The sequence below is a fragment of the Heteronotia binoei genome, chromosome 1 (genome assembly GCF_032191835.1).
Source record: "Heteronotia binoei isolate CCM8104 ecotype False Entrance Well chromosome 1, APGP_CSIRO_Hbin_v1, whole genome shotgun sequence".
Taxonomy (NCBI): domain Eukaryota; kingdom Metazoa; phylum Chordata; class Lepidosauria; order Squamata; family Gekkonidae; genus Heteronotia; species Heteronotia binoei.
This window is the reverse complement of record NC_083223.1, coordinates 99,559,543-99,582,836: the sequence shown is the minus strand read 5'-3', so window position 1 is coordinate 99,582,836 and position 23,294 is coordinate 99,559,543. Positions and strand designations below refer to the sequence as shown.

The 23,294-nt window shown below is 42.4% G+C and overlaps 2 protein-coding genes across 2 annotated transcripts in view; both read right to left on the bottom strand.

Annotated features, from left to right (window-relative positions):
* The window catches only part of LOC132585047 (uncharacterized), a 54,632-nt gene extending 40,876 nt beyond the window's left edge, over positions 1-13,756 (bottom strand). Inside the window, exons 1-7 of the mRNA XM_060256855.1 lie at positions 13,588-13,756; positions 13,293-13,496; positions 11,267-11,459; positions 6,747-6,874; positions 5,812-6,012; positions 4,021-4,142; positions 2,947-3,175 (exon numbers count right to left, since the gene is read on the bottom strand). Coding sequence (XP_060112838.1) covers positions 2,947-3,175; positions 4,021-4,142; positions 5,812-6,012; positions 6,747-6,874; positions 11,267-11,459; positions 13,293-13,496; positions 13,588-13,701 — 1,191 coding nt within the window. The 5' untranslated portion in view covers positions 13,702-13,756. The remainder of the gene's footprint in view (positions 1-2,946; positions 3,176-4,020; positions 4,143-5,811; positions 6,013-6,746; positions 6,875-11,266; positions 11,460-13,292; positions 13,497-13,587) is intronic.
* Positions 13,721-23,294, bottom strand: part of LOC132585031 (putative uncharacterized protein C6orf183) — a 36,280-nt gene continuing 26,706 nt past the window's right edge. The window contains exons 9-12 of the mRNA XM_060256854.1: positions 20,166-20,318; positions 19,223-19,324; positions 17,743-17,898; positions 13,721-13,726 (exon numbers count right to left, since the gene is read on the bottom strand). Coding sequence (XP_060112837.1) covers positions 13,721-13,726; positions 17,743-17,898; positions 19,223-19,324; positions 20,166-20,318 — 417 coding nt within the window. The remainder of the gene's footprint in view (positions 13,727-17,742; positions 17,899-19,222; positions 19,325-20,165; positions 20,319-23,294) is intronic.

Sequence of the window (23,294 nt, the reverse complement as noted above, 5' to 3'; positions counted from 1 at the left end):
ATCTCCACAGGTTTAGAAGACACCAAGCAATGCAACCCCAGCAATATGCCACCGACTCCCATGCATTTGCCTACCCTGGCAATGACTTCACAGGATGCTCAGGCCCATTACTACATGACTGTTCTACAAGGGATTGCACAAGCCACTGCCCAGCTGTCAGAGCAGTTTGACCAACAAAACAGCATTCCAGCAGCTAACAGGGGCCTGCTGCCTCGTGTCCATGGAGTAGGAGACAGCAGTGTTCACTGGCTGGGTCTGATTAGTCCAGTGCTTTGAGGAGCATCATGATGCAGTGCCCCCCCCCCTTGCCAAGAGGAGCAAAATAGAACAAGTTCCACAGGCCTCCCAGGAAATAGGACTCTTCCAGCAGCACTGGCACAATGGGTGAATCTTCATCGGAGGAGGAATCTGTCCATGTGGAGGGTAATTATTGGGTGACAGGGGCCTATGTCCATAATGGGTCCTTCAATGGGGGGGACGGTCAAGCTTCCTGGGTCCACCACCATCTGAGGAACAGATCAGTCAATGGGATTGTGGGCTTCACCCAGGTACAGCAGTCTTAAAGACTCATTAATCCTGGCTTCCCAACACATGTGTCATTAGGTCTTCCCTTCTTGAGTGGTTCTCGTGGAGGGGGCCATTTCACCAGCTGGAGTAGGCTTGGCTAGGAGGAAGACATGCAGGGTGGCAGTGCAAGTGGTGGAATCCCTGGACAGGTGTCATTAGGCACGTGGGCATCACATTTTGGCAACCAGTCCTCTACAGGGCTGATGAGGTCCAATTGGGGCTCAGATATTTGACTGCGTGGTATCAAGGATGAGTTACTTGGTTGGCTACAGGCATAGGAACATGGGTGGTGGAGGGGTTATCCCCTTTCTTATGGTGATTGGAGCATTGGGACAGATCCTTTGGCTAGGGAGGCAGCCAAAGGATCTGTCCCCTTCAGGCCCACATCCCACAGTTCTGAGGAACCCCCCCCCCCCAATAAGTGGTCTAGGATGGAGTCAATAATTGGCATGCCTAGCTTGGGGGCTGCCATGTGGATCCTATAGGGCTGCTTTGACAATTCTTGGATGCAACCTAGCAGATAGGCTGGGGGCATGGGGTTAATCAGGAGGCAGCTGGGTTGCCTGATTCAGGATCCATCCCAATGTAGCACCAATGCTCCTGTGATGGAGTCAATAAAAGTTGTGGCCTGTTTCACCAAAACCACTTTTGTCAGGTTGTCCTTTGCTTCAGCAGCACCCCCTCCCTCCCTCAGTTCCCCTGTGTCCACAAGAGAAAGCTGTGGATTCACTCAGTCCACTAACTGAGAAAGCTACGGTGTGACTCAGGGAGGAAGTTTTAAATGCCTTCCCTTCACTTGATGTGTGTCCCAGCTGCAGCATGACTCTGGGAGAAAAGAGAAGGCACCCATGTTGCTTTGATTTGCAAAAGCCACAAACAAGGAACATGGAAGTAGTGCGAGATCACCTGGAAGGTTGAGCCTGAATAAAAGTCAAATAATTTCAACTTTAATTTGAGTTAAACTAGATCAGTAGCTGAATTACATTAGAAAAATCTGATTTTGCTGAATAAAATACCCAAAAAATACCAATAAGGTATTTTTCAGGTATTTATTTGGCTCAGTACTGTTAGGTGGATCTGTAACTGACTGACAGATTGCACCCAAAGAGCACTTGTGAATGGTTCCTAATCCTCTTGGAGAGAAATGACAAGTGGAGTTCCTCAAGGATCTGTCCTGGGGCCTGTTTTGTTCAATATCTTTATGAATGATTTGGATGAAGGAATAGAGGGGATGCTTATCAAATTTGCAGAAGACACTAAATTGGAAGGGGTTGCAAATATAGTAGAAGACAGAGACAGTATATAAGATGATCTTGACAGGCTGAAAAATTGGCCTGAAACCAATAAAATGAATTTAACAGGGATAAATGTGAAGTTCTGCATTTAGGTAGAAAAAACCCCAAAGCGTAGTTATAGGATGGAGGAGACTTTTCTTGGCAATAGTATGTGTGAAAAGGATCTATGGGTCTTAGTGGATCATATGCTGAACATGAGTCAATAGTGTGATGCAGTGGCTAAAATGGCAAATGCAATTTTGGGCTATATTAACAGAAGTGTAGTGTCCAGATCATGTGAAGTGATGGTATTGCTTTACTCTGCTCTGGTAAGACCTCACCTGGAGTATTGTGTTCAGTTTTGGGCACCACAATTTAAGAAGGATATAGTCAAGCTGGAATGGGTCCAGAGGAGGGCGACAAAGCTGATGAGGGGTCTGGAGACTAAGTCCTATGAAGAAAGGTTGCAGAAGATGGGCATGTTTAGCCTGGAGAGGAGGCGGATGAGAGGTGATATGATCACCATCTTCAAGTACTTGAAGGGCTGTCATATTTTTAGAGGATGGTGTGGAATTGTTTTCTGTGGCCCCAGAAGGTAGGACCAGAACCACTGGGTTGAAATTAAATCAAAAAAGTTTCTGGCTCAGCATTAGGAAGAACTTCCTGACAGAGTGGTTCATCAGTGGAACAGGCTTCCTTGGGAGGTAGTGGGCTCTCCTTCCTTGGAGGTTTTTAAACAGAGGGATTAAGGGAACCAGGCAAAGGAAGTTCTGGCTCTTTCCTTCCTTCCCCAGGGGACCAGGCGGGGGAGGAGCCTCAGCCAATAGAAGGAAGAGAGGCTTGGTTCAGTAGCTGTGCTGTGCAATTGAGAGACCCTGGCATAGCAAGCTCTAGGGGGTCCCTTCCAACTCTATGATTCTATGATTCAAGGTTGTTCAGTGTAGCACGATTATGAATTCCTTGATGAAATAGCTAACATGACTGCACTAGGTAGAACTTTTCTTTATAATGAGCATCACAATCTGTGTCCTGGACTGCAAATTATTAGATTGCTTAAATATAACATGAGATTGCCTCAGATTTAGGAAACAGAGGGCAAACTTACATCTTTTGCCGTTTGAGAGCCATAAAAAGACTCTGGGCTTTCCATGGTCATCCACTCATCCAGTGCAAGTTGCAGTACATGTTTCTCCAGATTCATTACATCACTGGCAGTTTTTGGCCTACAGATTTGCTGAAATTCCTGGAGGATGTGATCCAAAGCTTTTGGGATTAAAGATACCAGGCCAAGGGAGGGGTGGAACTCCAGCAAATAAATGCTCTTCAGAGCTGGACTTTAGAAAACAATAACAGTAATTATGACTGGGTAGAAGAGAACGAGCTTTTTAAATATAATGGAAAAACTTTTGAGATGGTATATCATCTCCCTAGTCAAACCAGGATAAAGGAACTGAAAAAAACATCCCAGAAAGGAGAAAAATAAAGGATTATATTTATACAATGTCCTTTATCTTAATGGAGTATTATGATCATGATAATTTTAATTGGATCACCTTGAAATCAGGTAAATCTATAATAAAAGTTAAAAGAAGGTTAATTAGATTATGGAGAGTTATAGAATAAGAGGTGAATGCATATGTATTAATTTTTAAATAAGTGTATATATGCATACATGGGAAAACATCCAGATAAAGGTAAAAGTAGTCCCCTGTGCAAGCACTAGCTGTTTCCGATTCTGGGGTGATGTTGCATCACAATGTTTTCATGGCAGACTTTTTATGCAGTGGTTTGCCATTGCCTTCCCCATCTACATTTTACCCCCAGCTAGCTGGGTACTCATTTTACTAATCTCAGAAGGATGGAAGGTTGAGTCAACCTTGAGCCAGCTACCTGAACCCAGCTTCTGCTGGGATTGAACTCAGGTCGTGAGCAGAGCTTGGACTGCAGTACTGTAGCTTACTACTCTGTGCCACGGAGCTCTAAACATCCAGATACCAGTACTGAATTGTTCTTTAAAATTCAAGCATGATAAATAGCAATTCATATATCAGCTGATCAGTTTAAGTGACTTATTTTATTCACAGCTGCTTTAATTAAAGAGTAAATAACAGGACTTTTGGGGGAGTATACAAGATTTTAATTAAGCAAGCATAGCAAACCAAAGCCAAGAATTACTCACGGACTGTTATTCACAGCAATTAATTGTTTTGTAATGATATATGGAGGGAAACCATATTCACTGATGCCATCTTGGAGGTTGTCACGCCAAATCTTATGGTTATATTTACGCTGGTTATCTATCTGTAAGTCAAAACAAACAAAAATATTTTCTAAGATTAAATTAAAGGATTTGTGGATTTTTTATAAAAAAAATAGCATTATGCAAGTTTTCTGTGTTATTACAAGAATGCTAGAAGCAAGTTTATTTAATTCATTTATACCCCACCTTTTTTCTCAGTGGGGCCCCAAAGAGGCTTACATTGTTCTCCTCTCCTCAATTTTATCCTCACAATAATCCTGTGAGGTAGGTTAGAGTGTGAATGTCCCTAGGTTACCTTGCAAGCTTTCATGGCACAAGTGAGCAGTGCTTTTTTTTCTGGAAAAAGAGGTGCTGGAACTCTCAAGAGGGAAATGAAGGAGAAACAACTGGATGCCCCTGATGGGCTTTTGAACAGTTTTTGAGAATTTTGTTTCTACAAAGAGATTCCAGAACTCTGTTCCGCTGCATTCCCCCAGAACCCCCCCCCCCCGCAAATGAGGATTTGAAACCCACTCTCCTAGATAGTAGCCTGACACTCTTAACTGCTACATTACCCTGGCTCTCCAGGTATGCTGACAGTAGTGTTTAAAATCAACTTGCAGCAATTAAGTAGTAAAAAAACACATTCCATACTCTTTCCCATTAAACATTTTGAGAAACATTAAATATTATTACAAATCAGGGATCTGCAAGGACTTGTGAGGAGTTATCTAATTTCCCCCTCCCTCACTAGTTCCTTTTCCTCTCCTCTGAAAGTCCCCATAGCATCTCCATTTTTCCTGCTTCCTTTTCTCCTTTTCAATCGCCAACCAATCTACTCTTTATTTGCTCCTTACCTTCAGCTACATTTATTATTTGTTTACTTACTCTGCCTTTCTCCTAGTGGGGATCCAAAGCAGCTTACATCATTCTTCTGTCCTCTGTTTTATCATTACAATAACCCTGTGATTTAGGTTGGGTTGAGAATGTGTGACTGGCTTAAGGTCACCCAGAAAGATTCAATGGCAGAGTAGGGATTTGATCCCAGGTCTCCCAGACCCCACTCTGAAACTGTAATCACTACACCACACTGGCTTTTATAGGATGGCAGCTGTTGAACAGTGGCAAGTAGCCACATCTGGGTGAATTATACATATTGGGTGGTAGCAAATTACCTGGTGGTTGCTGGTGGGCCTGGCCCTGATAAATCCTCCCTCAGAGGCCAAAACAGTCCTGGAAAGTGTTCTGATTTCACCCTCCTGCCTTTTACTGATAGAAACCAAGGCTTGAAGCTGAGCAATACTGCTGTATTCATTTACTAACCCCTATAATGGTCACTGGGAAAGTGTTTCTTAAAGCTACAGGCACTACTTCTGTTATTTTGGGGTTCTTAAACCACCCCAGTTTTTTTTTTCTAATAGATTTCAGATTTTTCTGCACACCTAGAGCTCTTTTCAGGATTGTAGAAAGCTCTGTCATGTGTTTGTGGTCCAGTCACTGGATTTAGATATTTACAGATTTGGCTACGTTGAGAATTAGATATATTAATTAATACATATTTAACATTTATATTGCTGTTAGAAAGAAAGCTTTAGAAATTCAAGCATATACCATGGGAATTACTTGATGTAATATCAAAACCATTCCTGGAACTCAGAACAAGTTGCAAAGCTTGTCTCCAGTCTTGGACTAAACATGAGCACTGCTTTTTAAAAATCTGATTATATTCACCTGTTTATTCAATACATCTTTTATGAGCTGCAGGTGACGACTTAGGCAAATGCACTCATCTTTATAGATGTTCACAAAATAGTCAAGGTGGAAATCAAATCGAGGGCGTTGGTACATGATGTCAGTTATTACTTGGGCCAAAGCAAATCTTTCTTCTGAATCTAAAGCATGATGATAAGCTTCGAAGTAACTATCCAGAAGCTGAAGAGATATGCAAAACATTTTTAAGTGTCTTGTTGCTCTATACTTCTAAAATGAACTTCATATTCAGTTGCTAATAAAACAAATTATTTCAATAGGAAACAAATGCCTACAAAGTTTAGACTTCAGCATGAGATTTAGCTACCACACTGCACCAACTCTTATTAAAAAACTAATAAATCGGTTTTGATTTAGAAATAATGAAAAAAACCCATAATATTTTGGATAAAATTACTTTATTCCACAAATCTTCTTTATTGGTACCCATTCCTCAGAGTTAACAATTTTGCATTCATAGGCAGAATTAAACATACATTTGAGCCGCTTGCAGGGAGGGCAGAATAACACACATTTGAGCCACACTGAGTTTGCCTTTGGTGGGGAGGGCGGGATATAAATTAAATTAATAAATAAAAAATGGAAATAAATAAATAATTTTGTGTGCATTTTTTTGCCCAGCCCCTCCTATCCAACCTGAAAAAAATCACCAAAAGCAATAACAAAAGGATGTGATCTTGAGTGGAATATTTGCAGGTAGTGGGAAGGGAAAACAATGATTAACGCCTTCCTCCAACCATTTTTCTGAACATCTATCCTTAGCTCACAACAAAAGGTAGTCAATGTAGCTTTCTCATATATGCATTACAACAAATGTACAAATATATCAAATGGATTGTAATGTAGATTCTCAGATTTTTCATTTTAAAATAAATATATGGTTGCATATATGTTACCTGCCATTTATTTTCTAAAAAAGTTTTTTCACAAGTCCAAAGGTCAAGCAGTATTGCAGATCGATCCACAGAGGCACGAGCCCATCCTGAATAAGTATTGGTACTAGAATCACTGCATGCTGGGTGGACTTTGAAAGAAAAAGAATAGCACAACAATAACATCCACGCCCATTTGTAGATTATGTCTGTTTCAAATACAAACACACTTCTTTGTTCTATGTATCTATATTTCTTGGCAAAACACTTCCTTGCTTCATACAACTCATAAATCAGCAGTACACATATATGAGTAGCTTAATCATATTTTATAGTCCTCAGCTTCTCCATATCTCTCAGTGGAGTAAATAGTACCTCTCTGGGGCATATTTCCACAACAAAATATGCTAAAGACTTGTAATTTTCATGAAAGATAAAAATGCATAAAGCCTGAGAGAGAGATTCTTATAATATTATAATAATATTCACTTTTTAAAAAAACCAACAAACAGCTCTCCAGTTATGGAAAGGAAATGACCCTGATTTTAGCTCCTGTAGCTTTTTACAGGGTATGGAAAGCAGGGTTTAAGTGGCCTTGCTTTCTGCTCGCAATGAAAAGCTGTGGGGAGAAGAAAGAAGGGTGTAAATGGAAGAAGTGAAGTCACTTGCAGTGGGCACTTCACCCCCACCTTTCTGCAGGCCATGGCTTATCACAGCTAGCAGAAAGGAAGAGGTAGTGCCTTCAAAAGGGTGAAGAAAGTGACCCTGGGAGGCATTTCACCCCACAGCCAGCGGCAAGGTGGGATTGAAATGCCCCCCTGGGAGGCACTTCCAGCAGCAAGGTGGGATTGAAATGCCCCCTGGGACGCATTTCATCCCCATATTTAACCCTCTGTTTTTGCTCCCCCACACTTTGAAGCAGCAGGGAGCAAAACCAGGGTGATAAATGGCTGGGAGCCATTTAAACCCTTTGATCTGTTCCCCACCACTTAAAAGTGCCAAGAACAGAACCAGAGGGTTTAAATGGCCCTGCTTTCAGCTCCTTTTTGTGGGAAGCTGTGGTGGGGCAGCCAGGGCTCAGCAATAGCAAGGACTCCTCAGGAGAAGAGGAGCCCCATGTAGCCAGCCTTGAATTAACAGAAGTTTATCAGCAAGATAGTGAGATGCAGGGTTGTTTTCATTCACAGCCAACAGCTGGTGCAGAGTCACTGACACCCTCTAGCCCTGATTCAGCAGGTGAACTTCAGTTAGCCATTCCCAGACCACCGGTATCTCTTATACCTTTAGTGTGCCACAGACAGAGCCTGAGAACAACACTACAGGCAAGAAGGCAGAGTGCTCACCTCCTGGTCTGATGCCAGCTTCTTGCTGATGGTGAGGATGATTAGCTGCCGGATTATTTCAAAGCAGCTGGCTGCAAGCATGACCTTTAGGCATGGGGCTACAAAAACCAGCCAAGAGAGGCTGTTACGTGTGGATGCAATACATACAGTAGATTCTAAGCCATCAACTCTGCCTTGCCTAATTCTTGGGAGCCTGACCTTGGATTGAATGATCTTGCCTAGCTTTACTTTTGGAACCCTGACTTTGCACTGATAAACCCCACCCTGCCTTACTTTTGAAGCTTGATTTCCATACTTGGCAAGCCAGTACAGGAACAGAAAGCAAGAGTGGCTCGCAAACCTATACAAACATCTCAGTTCACAAACTGGCATATCCATTTGTGCAGGTGAACTATGAACTGAATTGCAAAAATGATGCTCATGCCCATCCCTATGGCCAGTACAGATTTGGTAACCTGCACTTACCAAATTAATCCAGTTCTCCCTGTGGAAGGAGCTGTTGTTGGAAATGGAAATGCAAACTAGATAAAGATCCCACTTAATGGACTAAAACTTGATTGCCACAGGAATAAGGAAGCAAGTTTTTCTGAGAGAGCTCTCAAAATCTTGCGCTCACGAAAGCTGGCTTAATAAAGGCATTGGTGTTATGTAGGTGGACTCAAGGGAAGACTTGGATATTCCCGCCGGCTCATTTGAGCCAGGCAGACTGAGCTTGGGGACATGGAAACAAAGTGCTGCAGGATCCAAATCCCTGCAGCCCTAGACCAATCACAAGCCCCCACCAGTTTGAATGACCCAATGATGTGCTAGCGCGGGAACCTAGAGATGTATATAAGTTGGGTCTGCAGGCCCCATCCCCAGTCTTGTACTGTAACCTTTACTATGTGATTCCTAATAAAGAGCTTGTTATCACTACTTGAGACTCTGCCATGCCTAGAATCCACTATATTATACTGGCGATGAAGGTGGGATCTGGATGAGCAAGGTCCAGGGCACCCCGGCACTGCCAAGTGCACTGAGCTCCAGCGCCACCGCGCAATTGGCACCGCTGCCCAGCCCGATCATGGCCGTCATGTCTGGAGCGCAAAATTCTATTCCTGGAGGGTTACTTGTACGACCTTAAGTACTGCCCTGGGAAAGCGATGGGTCATGCGGATGCTCTGAGCCGACTGCCACTGCCCTCCATGGACCCAGACCCGGCCCTGGCATTCTAGATCATGTCACTGGAAGCCCTCCCAGACCGCTCGTTGCACGCGAAGGACATTGCCTGCTGCTATGTCAAGGACAAAATTATCTCCCGAGTTCTGAACTGGGCGTGGAGGGGGTGGCCTGAAGGACGGGTGGTGGGCTTGGAATTCTCTGCGTTTGCGTCCCTCCAGGACGAACTATCTGTGCATAAAGGGTGCCTGTTGTGGGGAAGTAGGGTGGTGGTCCCCCAGTACTGCGGCAGCACATCCTAACAGCGCTGCACGAAACCTATCCGGGGATAGTACGCATGAAAGCGCTGGCCTGCAGCTATGTCTGGTGGCCAGGAATTGACGACGCCATAGAATCCTGGGTGGCCCAATGTCAGCCATGCCAGGAGACACAACCATCGCCCTGCGCCCCGGCCCAACAGTGGGAGTCCACTCGCAACCCCTGGTCCCCCCTGCACCTCGACTTCGCTGGGGCCCTTCCAGGGGCATCTATTCTTCCTCATTGTGGACTCCTGCTCCAAATGGTTGGAGGTAGTGCCTGTAGCCTCCACTTGTTTGCGGGCGGCACTAGGGGCGCTCCGCAGGGTTTTTGCCACACATGGCCTTCCAGACACGTTGGTATCCGATAATGGGATGGCCTTCACCTCAGCCGAGTTTCAGGATTTCTGTGGCCAGAATTTAATAAAACACATACAGTCGGCCCCCTTCCACCCAACCACAAATGGCCAAGCGGAAAGAATGGTGTGGGCTATGAAGGAAACACTCCGCTGCATCATATATGGGAAGCGCGTCTCACCGAGTGCCTCTTAGCACAGCATTCCACCCCCAGTACTGTCACCAGTTGCAGCCCAGCAGAGCTTCTCATGGGTTGGCGGCTGACAACCCTCCTGGATCGCATACACCCAGACCACGCACCCAACCTACATGAGATATCAGAGGCGGTCCGGGCCCTCCAGGAGTTTGACACGGGGGACTTGGTGTTTGCCAAAAACTTTGGGGGAGGGCCAGCCTGGATATTAGCACGACTATCCCGGGTACTAGGGACCATCATGTATGAAGTCATCACAGAGGGGGGATGCACAATAAGACGGCACAATGACCAATTACACAGGCGAGAGGCGCCTGGGGGAAAAGATGAGAATGCAACCACCACCCCGCCTGATCTAGGCGAAACAACCGGAGGAAGCGGAAGAGCCCGCAGCTACACTGGAGCCAGCTCCAGCAGAACAGATGGAATCACCCTCAGCACCAGAGGCCCCGTCCAGGCGACAGAATCCTCCTCGGCACCTGGACCTCCGCCATGAACGCCTGGCGCAGAAACTGCGTCACCATCAGCTCCAGTGCTCAGGTGGTCGACGCGAAAGTACTGTAAGCCCGCATACTTTAAAGACTATGTTCACTAGGCTTGTGAACTAAGGGGGGAGGGATGTTATTTAGGTGGACTCAAGGGAAGACTTGGATATTTCTGCCAATTCATTTGAGCCAGGCAGACTGAGCTTGGGGACGTAGGAACAAACGGCTGCAGGATCCAAATTCCTGCAGCCCTAGACCAATCACAAGCCCCCACCAGTTTGAATGACCCAATGATGTGCTAGCGCGGGAACCTAGAGATGTATATAAGTTGGGTCTGCAGGCCCCATCCCCAGTCTTGTATTGTAACCTTTACTATGTGATTCCTAATAAAGAGCTTGTTATCACTACGTGAGACTCTGCCATGCCTAGAACCCACTATATTATAATTGGCTTACCTCTTTCATACATCTTATCCTCAAGAACCTCAGCAGTTTTATTTATATGCATATAGACCCTGACAGTCACACAAAACTGTATGCAGATTTTTACACATAGAAACACCCACACAAGCTAAAGAAGCCTAAGGAGTTAGTACAGTAACAGTCAAGCAGAATATTTCTCTGTGCAATCAGCATCCCCATCCAAACTCTGCCCCTTCTGAATGTCTGTACTGAAGAAACCGCAGAACTGGAGGATCATGCAACTGTCTTACCCTTCTCCATTTCGATGTACTGTGTTGCCACAAGCAAAAGCTCCTTCTCTAGATCTTTCAGATCCTGGAGAGCAACATCATACATCACATAAAACCCTCGCTGATCCTGCGTGTGAATGTAGGCATCTTCTGTGGTGTAAAAATCATCGTGATTTTCAACCTCTGCAAATTCCATAAATTGCAAACTGTGAACCTGTATAGTGACAGATGACAAGAAATGATTAAACAAACTACAAGAAGTATTGAAGTGTGTTGTAAACTTTTTGCCATCTAAAAACAACATGGGTTTGCAAAAGTGGGGCTCTACATGGGGCTGCATTTAAAAAAATATTCAGAAACTACAAATGATGCAGAGTACAGAGGCAGGGATTCTGACAGGCATCTGTCATGGACGGTATATAACTCCATTATTGTTTCACCTTCATTGATTGCCATTTTGTTCTTTAGTCAAATTCAAAGGATAAGTGATGATATTTGAACCTTAAATGTTCCAGGGAAACTGAAGGAGCAGCTCTACCTATATAAATCTACTTTTCAGAACTTCTGTAGGAACCCCCCTCTACATGTCCACCTTGACAGAGGAGAAACTGGGGGGGGGGGCAGACAAATTAGGGTTTTTCCAGATATTGGAAACATATGTGGAAATCCACCTCCCTCTCAAATTGGTGGATCCATTCCCCTTCCCCAAAATTTGTGAAAATTCCCTCTCTGCTTTGCTGCAAGCACCCTTGCACCAGTAGGAAAAAATCAAAGGTTCCACCCCAGTAAGCTTTTATAATGTACAGATATTTGTGCATGTCTTTCCAAGCGAACATAACATTTGTTGAAACTGCTGTTCTTTCTGAACTTCTAAAATACTGTAGTCACAATGTGCTGTGTCTCTTCTCAAACTTCATGTGATGCTGGAGTTCTGTGACAGCAACTATAGGTATGTCATTTGGCTCTAAAAAACAACCTGTAGAACAGCCTAAAAATGGCTGGGGCTGTAGTGCTGGGAATTATTACCTTCTCCTTCCTCTCCCTGTCCCCCATTTTCTGCAACAGGAAAAAGATCTCTGGGTATGTTCTCGCCACAATCCAAATCACCTCCCAGCTTCATTTTAGGGACATATAACATCTTTGGAATTCCAGTCACAGAACAGCAGCATCACATTGTTTTTATCCTTATGAAGCTGGAGACATCACCCAACAAACATTGGTTGTTTTTCAAAACAGGTGGAAGAACAGAAGACTTAGAACTAAACTTAATTTGTATCTTGACACTATTTGGACAGGCACTAAGGAACCAATGTGATTTATTTTAAATTGCTTAGAAAACTAATACTCTTTCTGGGAAACAGCAAGAAGGAAAGAATGCAGTAGGAACAGGAAAGTATGGAAGACGCAGAAAGAGGCACAGTTCCCAGCAGATAAAGAGTTAAGTCACTTAGGCAGCAGCATTATCATTTTGCAGATATAGGATTAATCATAGGTTTTATTGTAGAGGCCTGCCAAATTTGACCCTTATTATCAGCCTTGGAGCTTTCCATCTTTTTCTCTTTGGGCATCATTAAATTATCATTGATTTAAATTGCCCTGTGGTTTATAATATTAAGGCATCTATTTTGTTTGCCTGAAGCAAACAAGCTTCTAGTAGAATGTTGGAAGACTGGCTAAGCTATAGAATCAAACACTTTCAGTATTTCAGAAAAACTGGGGTCCAGGAGGTTGGTTGGAGTTTGTTTTTGTGACTGCCACACTGGTCAGGATCAGATGCATGCTGGCAGTTGAGAAAATATTACTTTGCATCAGAGAGCAGTAAGACCAAAATATTCTTCCATAGAAGTAATATGGGCTTTCATCTCCACTTCACACTTAAGTAAATACATTTTATCCATACAGGGCTTGTGTATCTCTTGAAAGAAAACTGAGAACTTCTAGGACTCCATTAAGGAATGTCCTATAAAATATGGGATTTTTTTTGTAAGATGTGGCATGCCTATTTGAACTGTAGAATTACATTTTACAAAGTTACTGAATGCCTCACCTTATAATCAGCTGGTGTATAATGCATGTACCAGTGGCAGCCAAGACCACCAAAGGCACCAATACCTCCTTTGGCTGCATTTACCCAACAAGGATCTTCAGCAGTGGAGACCAGGTTACCAGCACTCAAGGCCAGACCGGAGGTACTGATTGTGAGCGTTCTTTCAATAGATCTGAAGTAGTTGAGGATTCCTAAGCAAATGCGCTGGCAAAATAATGAGAGAATTATGCATAACTATCTAACACTGACTCTGCCTCTCTAAATAATATAACTTGTACATGAGGCCTTTGTTTACCTGCAGTTCTCTAATTCTTAAATGACGCAAATAAAGGAGAGACAAGTAGGCCCCTTTCATCATGATAAGTTCTTTGCTGCTGGTCTCCTCCATGCCCTCATCTAACCCCAGCATCTGTAAAGTGGTTGTGTAATCATATCTGTTTTTCAAGAAGGAGAAAATTTAATTAAATCACTGTTCCTCAAAGAGATTTCTAAACTAAATATGATTTAAATAATCTCTTTATATTTACTTTCTAGAATTGAAGTGCTCATATAGAAAAGTCCACAATAGTTATGCCAGTGTACACAAAGCACATACACATATACGCACACATGCTCGCATGTACATGTACATAGCTACCATTACTAGTCTTCTTCCCAAGTTGCTGAAGTAAATGGGTTTTGTTTGACACATGACAAAGCACAAGGATGAACAATGTGACCCAGAAAAGAATGTCCAGGAGGCTCAGCAGTGGCAGCTTCTCCCACTGCATATGTATTGGAGGAGGTTAAAGAAGCATCTCTGGTTATTGTAGTTTTCAGTGCAAGTGAGAGCAGAGTACTCAGGGAGGCCAAACTTTCCCAAATCTTAGTGCAAGAGGAGTGTTACAGAAGAGACTATTTCAGATTTTTCAGACAACTGGGATGACATACACAAGAGACAGGAATCATTAGCTGTTGACTATAACCCTACAATCAGGTTGGAGGCATCAATGAAGGGGGCTGTGTCATCTCCCGTGTGAATGCCCAAAGCAGCTCCTGAAAACCACCAGAGGATCGATCAGTATATCTCATTCACAACATGGCCCTATATGTGGATACTTAAATCTGAAGATTGGAGCCATGAACAGACAAGACAGATCTTTCTACAGACAGATTTCAGAAAAACCTGAAATCTGAAAAACCCCAAATAATAAAAGCAGTAACTGTAGTTTATGAATGAATGCCTTCTGTGGCCATTGTTGAGGTTGCTAGGCAACAACAACACTGCCAGCAGTTAAGCCTTGGTTTCTATCAGCAAGAGGCAAGGGGGAGAGCCATTTCCAGGGCTAGTTTGGCTTTCCAGTCTGCTTTTCCTCTGGAGGAAGGACTCATCAGAGCTAGGCCCAGCAGCAACCACCAGGTAATGTGCTACCAGATTATGTAATTCATTTGGGCCCAGCAGTAGCCTCTGCATGACCTGTTTGACTTGGTGGCCCTGGCAGTATCCATTACACAACTCACCTTTCATTACAATTCATTACACAACTTGCTAGCAAACAGCTCTTGCAATCTGGCCAGACTTTTTACAGGGAAAGGCTATTAGCAGGAGAAGAAAAGTGAGAGCCTGTGTGGAGTAATAGAGTGAAAATATGAGAGAGCCTGCTTCAGCAGAGAGGGTGGGATGTACACAGAACTAAATAAATAAATTAAATAACCTGCTCATCAATCTCCAATTCTGATGCATTTATTTCCTTCACTATGTTTTCCCCCAGAATTAAACCCAAACAAATGATAGCCATATAAACTAATTTTGTTATTCCTGTTTGGTTCTTGAATACATTAAACATCTTTATTAATGCTAATTTAGTGCTCACCCTCTACCTATACGTATGGAGTTATAATTTCCATTTAATTGTATCTGAAGAAGTGTGCCTGCACAGAGAAGTGTCAAGCATTGATATTTCTCAATAAACAGTCTTTTATTGTTGAATCAAAAGTTATTTTTATTGTAGGAACTCAGAAGCTTTACCAAGGAAACAATCCTTGGAAGTAATGACATAGTTACTATATAGAATAACTTCAAAGGGTATCATGCAGATGCAGCTTGAGTCACGGGTTCAAAGGTTACTACACAGTATCTATTTTGTTACTAAGGAATTTAGGTTATTAAAAACATCTCCCTTTCTCACACTTCTCTGGGACCAGATAACATCGGTCTGTGTGAATCTGGGGGAGAGGCATATCACAGCTTTACCAGCCAGGCTGCAGCATAAACATCCTTGGGCTAGATGGAGTTATTACTTGTTCAAAGGTTGTAAAGGGGGGGGGGGGTAGAGACTGGTGACCTGTTCTTTGTCTAAGGAACCATCATGGCACACAGAAATATGCATGCTTGACAAAAAGCTTATACTGTGAATTAAACTTTGTTGGTTTTAAAGGTGCTACTTTGTTCTGCCGCTTCAGACCAATATGACTACCCACCTGAATGTATAAAAATATCAGTCCACAGAGAGGCAAATATAATAATTACCTTGTGTCTTTCTTCTTACTTGATAATGTGAAACCCTTACTATGGTTAGCGCTTCCTACATCCTTCTTGTCGATTGGCACACTAGGATTATCGTCATTACTTGTTTGGTCCTGTCCAGATTGAATAATTGATTATTAGGGTTAGATACACACACAGCTTTTCATTTTCCATTGTTATGTGAACACAGAATTATGAGCAAGTATTTTACCAAGTCTACAGACATTTGTGACCCACTAAGGTAATTGTAGGCCATGTATTGTGGATGAAATACACTTATTTTTGTTGCTCGCTTAGGGCAGCTGTTAATTCAGTTTATTCACCCTCATCCCTTGCACCATTGCTGTCAGCCATTGGTTCACAGTAGACAGGGCTGTTCCTGGATGCTTAGTTAATGAAACATAGAATGGGTGTACTGATCACACCCTATTCTGAAACTAGATACGATCTCATTCAGTGGTTTCATACATTAAACAATATTCATGTAACACCGACCCCCCGCTGAGCCCCATATAACAAATCCTAAGAGGATAACTTAGCATCACCAATGATAACTCTGTTAGTCTCTAAAATAAAACAACTGAACAGCCTTCCCTAACTACCAGTAGGTATTTTAAATTATCCTGAAGAATGGGATGGTCAGACATATTGAAAAGGCAGCTATCCACAATCAGGAGTGTACAGGGAACTGATCTATAGTTGCAGATCATCCACCAGCATTACTCAGATCTGCAACTGGGTCTGAAACTGGAATGTAAAAAGTCAATGAAGACTTCTTTTCAGACTGAAGTTCTTCTTTAAAAATTAGGAATTGTAACATGCTGGTGATTTGGATTTAAATCATGTGCAGGATCTGGTGCACACACTGGAGATTTTCTGACCCCCTGCAGTTCCCAATCATCAGGGATAGCCTGAAATCACATGCAATCCAAATGCAGAAGAGGAACTGGAAGAAGTTGGTGACCCCCTTGATGGCCTCCAAGAGAGACTTCCACTTTTGCACACAACGCTTTGGATCCAAGGCTCTGCATCTAATGTGTGACCTAAAATTTTCCAGTTTTCCTTAATATAAAACTTACATTTTTTTGTTTATTTCTGCTGTTAAATTTTAAGAGGGACAGTGGCTAGGTCTTCATTATCCCTATATACAATGGTGCAAACTGTGTTCTCCCTAACTGGAAATAATTTAATGAAATTAAACTGCAAAGTACAAATGGTAGCTATATCAATCTTCTGTGGCTGAAACAGTTGGCAAAGAGATTCCCGGATCTCCATTTTAGACTGCAATATAAAGCAGGCTGACCTTCCAACACACTGTTTTATCAGCATGTCTTGCCTTCTTCCATTTTTTTGTTTAATATTCAGCCTGGGAAAGAGGTCAGTGGAAGTCAAATGCTAGCTCATTGTTTTATGATTTTTAGCTGGAGTCCACTAAAAGGTATGCTGTTTCTGTTTCAGTTTGCACATCCATAATCACTTTTGAACCAATCAGTATTTGAATCTCTCACAGAAGTCAAAGTACTGGGAACAACTGGGAGAGACAGACTGTATTTTGGAACATTGAACAGTTCAGAGCTGCTCAGTGGATTCAGTTGAAGACTGATTTCGCACGAGGCTTGTTCCAGGTGGAGAGCCCTTTTGCTCCCGGGGCTTCTCTCCATTTTCATACAAGTTGCCCTGGAGCTGTGAGTTGGCACAGAGCTCTTCCGCAGCAAGCAGGATCCTCTTCCAAGTGGTTTCTGCTTGCTGCAGGAGAATGGTGTGCCAACTCGCAGCTCCAAGGCAACTTGTGTGAAAATGGAGAGAAGAGCCAGGATCAAAAGGACTCTAACTTGGATCAAGACCTAGTGCGAAATCGGTCAAAGAGTTACAAAATTGGCATTAAGTCACACATGCATTGCAAATGATACCAGTCCATCAAAGGATATTATCATAGGATATTACCAGAGAGAGTTCAGGACAGCAATAAATCTTCTTCCAGATTTCATTATATTGTTCTAAGTTAAAAGAAGTCCTAACAGCTGATGTCATTGGCCTCATCTCTGTTACTGCTGCTGCATGCTTTTGAAGGACCTCCATTGCCTGCTTCACATTGGAAACCTAATTTCAAATTATATCAGCATATTTAGATGTATATTTATACAAACTACAGTTGAAATATAATATAAATATGGATCAATAACAACTTCCATAACCCACCAGACTTTTCCTTTTCTCCCAGCAGAAAACATGGCTGCAAGTGAAATTATATAAGAAAAACAAAAGGGTGCTAGTTTATTCATAATATGGATCTATGTTTATAAAGATCTTTTTGTGCATATCTTTCAGGTACTAGAGCACGTGGGAGGGGGGGGGGAAGTTCCAAAAGGATACTGATAAGGGAAAACACACTAGTAGCATCTCCACGATTTAAGTGTCTGTAAAGCATTTCAATTTTACTGAGAATAGGAAGAGCACTGGACAAAGGACAAAATTACAGGAACATCAAACATGATTAAATATTAAGGAGAACCATATATATAATCAGTATCAAATATAAACAGTATTGCAGGTATAGGATGGCTAAGAAGTATGTTCAAGGGAAACATCATTATGAGTGTTTTTACATTCAGTTTGATCCAGAGTTTTAGAGTCTTCAAATCGCCTGCCACCGTTCCACTTTAATTATTTTCCTTTTACGTTGGTGGATTTGCTGTGCTCATTTTGCATAGCCAAAATTCTATATTTCCTGTTGAAAGCGTTTTTTTTTTTTTTTTTTGAGGGGAGGGGTGGTCTCTGATCAGAGGGCAGACGGAATACCAGTGCTTAGTTAAATGTATACGATTGCTGGAAATCATGTCAACACTACAAAAACAATACAAATTTAAATTACCAAGCAATGACATGTAAAAATTTCAAATGCTGTCAGTTCTCATGCAAATTACTTCACCTTGTGGCTTTTGGAGGAGTCTTTTAAAATGCATGAAAACTTCTACAATACAAGTTTGAAACGCCTGCAGAGAAATGACTGGATCAAAACTAGTTTTGAGAAAAACGTTGCAGCAGCAGTACCAGAACTCATCTCATTGAAACAAATGTAGATTCTTTGGGTAGCAATGATGCAAAACAGTTGTGAGAATGTTCGATAATGTAAAAGGTGAGTTTCCAATGCCGTGATAGAGTCACAAACTTTCAGTGTAAAAACACCCTCTATCTTGAGTAAATAAGGTGACTCCAGTGAGTGTCCACAGGACCCTTCACTATTCTATGATCTTTTCTATTTCTGAATTTCATCTTAATATACTTTCAGTTGCTTTGTTCACTGAAAGTTTTTTAAAGCATCTCATCCTAACTTGTGTGTATATCACTTATTATTCACCAGAAATCTGACACAAAATTTGGTAAGTATTTTTAAGTCATGAAGAAGTTGCTCTATGCTATTTACCTCTAAAAATTTTGACTGAAGCTGTAGCCATTGATCTACTTTTTTCCATTGTTTCAGTTTCATGATCAGCTTTTCTTGCCATGGGTCTTTTTTAGGTTTAATCTGTTTGACCAAAAAGAGAAACCAAAAGTGCTACATGTTTCAAGTAAAACTGCAATACAGAAAACACCATTTTCTTCTCATCATGAAGATCCAGTGATCGGTGCAGATGAACCATTCCGATGTGCAGATTGTCCTAATTCCAATGCATTCAAAAGGTTGCTGAGCAGAGTGGGAGGGGAGTGAGTACACAGGAGACTTGGGTGAAATCCAGATCATCAGAAACAGATTTCCCATTAACCTTACCACACTCTCACTCTCCTCTTCTCAGCAGGGCTTCTGTCAGATTTCGCACAAGCTGCCCTGAGGCTGCAACTTGCTTCGCCTCTTTCGTGCAGCAAACAAGATCCTCTAAAAACCAGTTTCTGTTTGCTGTGTGAAAAAGACGAAGTTAGTTGCAGCCCCAGGGCAGATAGTGTGAAATCTGATGGAAGCCCCACAGAGAAGAGAGCGAGCGAGGTAAGTCTAGTGGGAAATCGGTCAGCGTGTTATGTGCAAATCATTCATGTGAGCATCTCTCCCCACCACCTTTACCTGTCCGATGCTTGTCCTCCCTGACAGTATAAATGATCAGCTGAGGGACTGAAACCAGGCACCACCATGATCTTCTGTCCTTTGATTAGATCCATCAGACATAACAATGCCCATCATATGTTTGGAAGGAGGAACCTTGCGTGTACATGACACCTTCCGGATTGAAACCATTACATTCACTTTCATTTAGTATCGGTACATAATGATTGTTCAGGGTGCGTTTTGGAAAGTTAGAGACTCAAACACAACTTATTGCATTTATTATTAGACTCAGTAAACAATTTATCTTTTCCAGTACAGTTTTATTTACCTTTATAAAAGGAATCCAGTTGGCTCTCTTTTTCAGCACCATTTTGGGGTCTACTGTACCCCATGTTTCTAATCCCGGTGTTCCAGAATCATAAATAGGAAATGTTCTCATTGTCTGTTGTTTATTGAAGATGCTATGAAACTTCTGTGTGACCTAGTCATCATATGTAGAGAAAAAGGCCCACCAAGTTACAGAAAAATCACAATTTCCATTACATGTTGCATTATGGACAACACAAAGAAAGCCATTTCCACTTAATTACCACTGAACCCAACACTGAAATTCAGTCAAGCCAAGAGCAGTTGAGAATCAGTTAAAAGAAAAAAAAGAGGAACATGAGGAAATTGCCCTGATCAGGTCTGAAAGTCTACATAATCCTGGTGGAAAGGGCTTTGGACTGGGGGGATTGCTAAATATTTCATTCCCCCTCCTGCCTCCAAGAAGCAAATTTATAGCCTCCAAGCCAATCAAAAGGGCAGTGAAACACAACAAAGTAGAGGCATGTACAAATCTCAAATGTACAGAACATTAGAAACAGTTTAAAGTGCTGACATACATATGATATGGGAGTTGGGAAATTGGTCCTGGAGGTACCATTGCTTCATCCATACATCCTATACAACAAGACAGCAAATGAGAGAGAATAAGAAAAGCAATTCAGCCAGACATCATAGGAATTCTCACTCTTCCCTCTCTGGAGCACTCTTTATATTGGAGACTGGCTACATGGCTTGCTGTGCACGCAGCTCCAAATTCTACAATTCTCTTCCTTGTGTTGTACAGCTATTAGTGCTCAAGTTCAGAGCCAGAATTATAGCCTTTAGACAGCTCAGCCCAGTGGGGACTTGGGAGTTCTCCACTATCATGGCTTCTGTTCCACACACAATTATTCTCTGGGAGTGGGAAGAAACTTAAAGATCTTGAAACCTTGATGCTCTCCAGTTTATTAGATGAAGCAGGACTGAATTATAAGCTTCCTTTCAATGGCACTCAAAGGTCCCAATTATCTTTTTAGAGGACTACAGAAATGGGATATTCGAAGAGAATGGGATGTATTTTATTTGTACTGATTTTTTTTATTGTTTGGTTTTTAGTCATGAATTTTCCATGGCAATAAAGGAAATACCTTGAAAAGTAATCCATTGTACAAAATATACACTGACTCAGTAGTTGCATAAAAGACGACAACATGCTATAAAGGGATATCCTTGTCTAGTCAAATTTGTTATTGCAGTATGTTTAAATTAGATGAAAAATGGCTGTTGACCTGTGGGATTCTGCAGGGTTCAATCTCCTCCCCCCATCCCCCAATGCTATTTAATGTCTACAGAAGCTGCTGGAAGAGGTCATTACGATATTTGGGCTTTGTTGTCACCAATATATGGGTAATACTCAGCTCTATCTCCCTCCCCACCACTTAATTCCAAGGATGCTACTGATGTTCTGAACCAGTGCTTGGAGTCTGGATGGGCTGGATGAGGGTGAATAAGCTGAAACTTAATCCTGACAAGACAGAGGTTTTCTGGGTTAGAAGGCAGACCTGTCTCGGTTGGGATTATACTCCCTTTGAAAAAGCCAGAATCACAGCTTGGGAGTGCTACTTGACACAGTAGCCACTAGGGGCGTGCATTCCATTCGGCCAAACCAAATACAGCCAAATCAGATTTGGGATGAAGGCACCTTCTTTGAGTGTCCCTAGAATTTAACCCCCTGGTCCAATCTTTTTGAAACTTGGGGGTCCTGTGGAGAAGAGGCTCCTGCAGCTACTCGCAAATTTGGTGCCTCTCCATCAACTCCCAGCCCCCCCACCCCCATGTATGTTTTGCCACTTTCAATGGCCCATAGGGTATAATGGAGCAATATATTTGGGAATAGCCAAATATTTCCCAAATCAAATTCAGCCACTGAATCTGATATTCAGTGATATTCGACCCCTTGAATATATTTGCCCCCAAATACCCCAGATCTGAATTTTACAAAAAAAAAAAATTGCACATCCCTAGTAGCCACCCTAGAAAACCACAGTGATTTGGAATGCTTTTGCCCAGCTTCTCCTGGTGCATTAACAGTGTGAATTCCTTGGCTGCTCAGATCTAGCCACAGCGGTCCATTGCTTAGTTACATTTAGACAGGACTATTCCTATGGGCGTTTTCGCACTCACCTTCAGCCGGCGCGACCCCCCTCTTCACCGCGCAGGATCTGCGCGGATTTCGCACGTAAAGCCGCGGAGCAGCCGAAAGAGCCGGAAACTCCTGGCGCAAAAGCCGCGCAAACGGAAACTGCTTTTTGGCGGTTTACGTTTGCGCCGCAAAAGCGCCAGGAGTTTCCGGCTCTTCCGGCTGCTCCGCGGCTTTACGTGCGAAATCCGCGCAGATCCTGCGCCGTGAAGAGCGGGGTCGCGCTGGCTGAAGGTGAGTGCGAAAACGCCCTATGTGTTCTAACTGGAGCTACCTTTGAAGAGTGTTTGGAGGCTGCAGCTAGTCTGGAGCTCTGTGGCTAGACTGCGGATTGGGGTCAGCTATCAGGAGCATGCGACACTGATATTACAGCATGTACATTGGCTACCAATTCACCCTGAGCCCAATTCAAAATGTTCACTTTGTCCTTCAAAGTTCGACATGGCTTTTTACCAGGGTATCTGAAGGATTATCTTCTCTCATATGGGAATTAAGAACACAGGTAGAAGCCCTCAAGACTGCCCCATCAATCAAAGAAGATTATTTGGTGAATAAACAAGAGGGCCTTTTCAGTGACAGCCCCATGATTATGGCACAACCTCCCCAGGGAGTTGTGCCTGGCTTTTTCACTTTTGATCTGTGGGGGATAGCTGAAGACAGTTTTATTGAGGGCTGCATTTAGTTAAGTTTGTTAGCAGTTCTGAATTGTGATTTTAAATTTTGGTTTTAATTTTAATGTGCTTTATTTTATGTGTTTTATCTAAGATGTAATCTGCCTTAAACTTTGTAAGGAAGAAAGCTGGCTGATATTTTTTTAAAAATAAGTATATAAAACGCAAAGTGGATTGCAGTAAATTATATTAAAACAAAATCAAACACAGGAAAATATAAAGAGAACAGGGATATAAAAATCAGTAAAGCAACACTCTAAATAGAAAAACAGTATAAAAC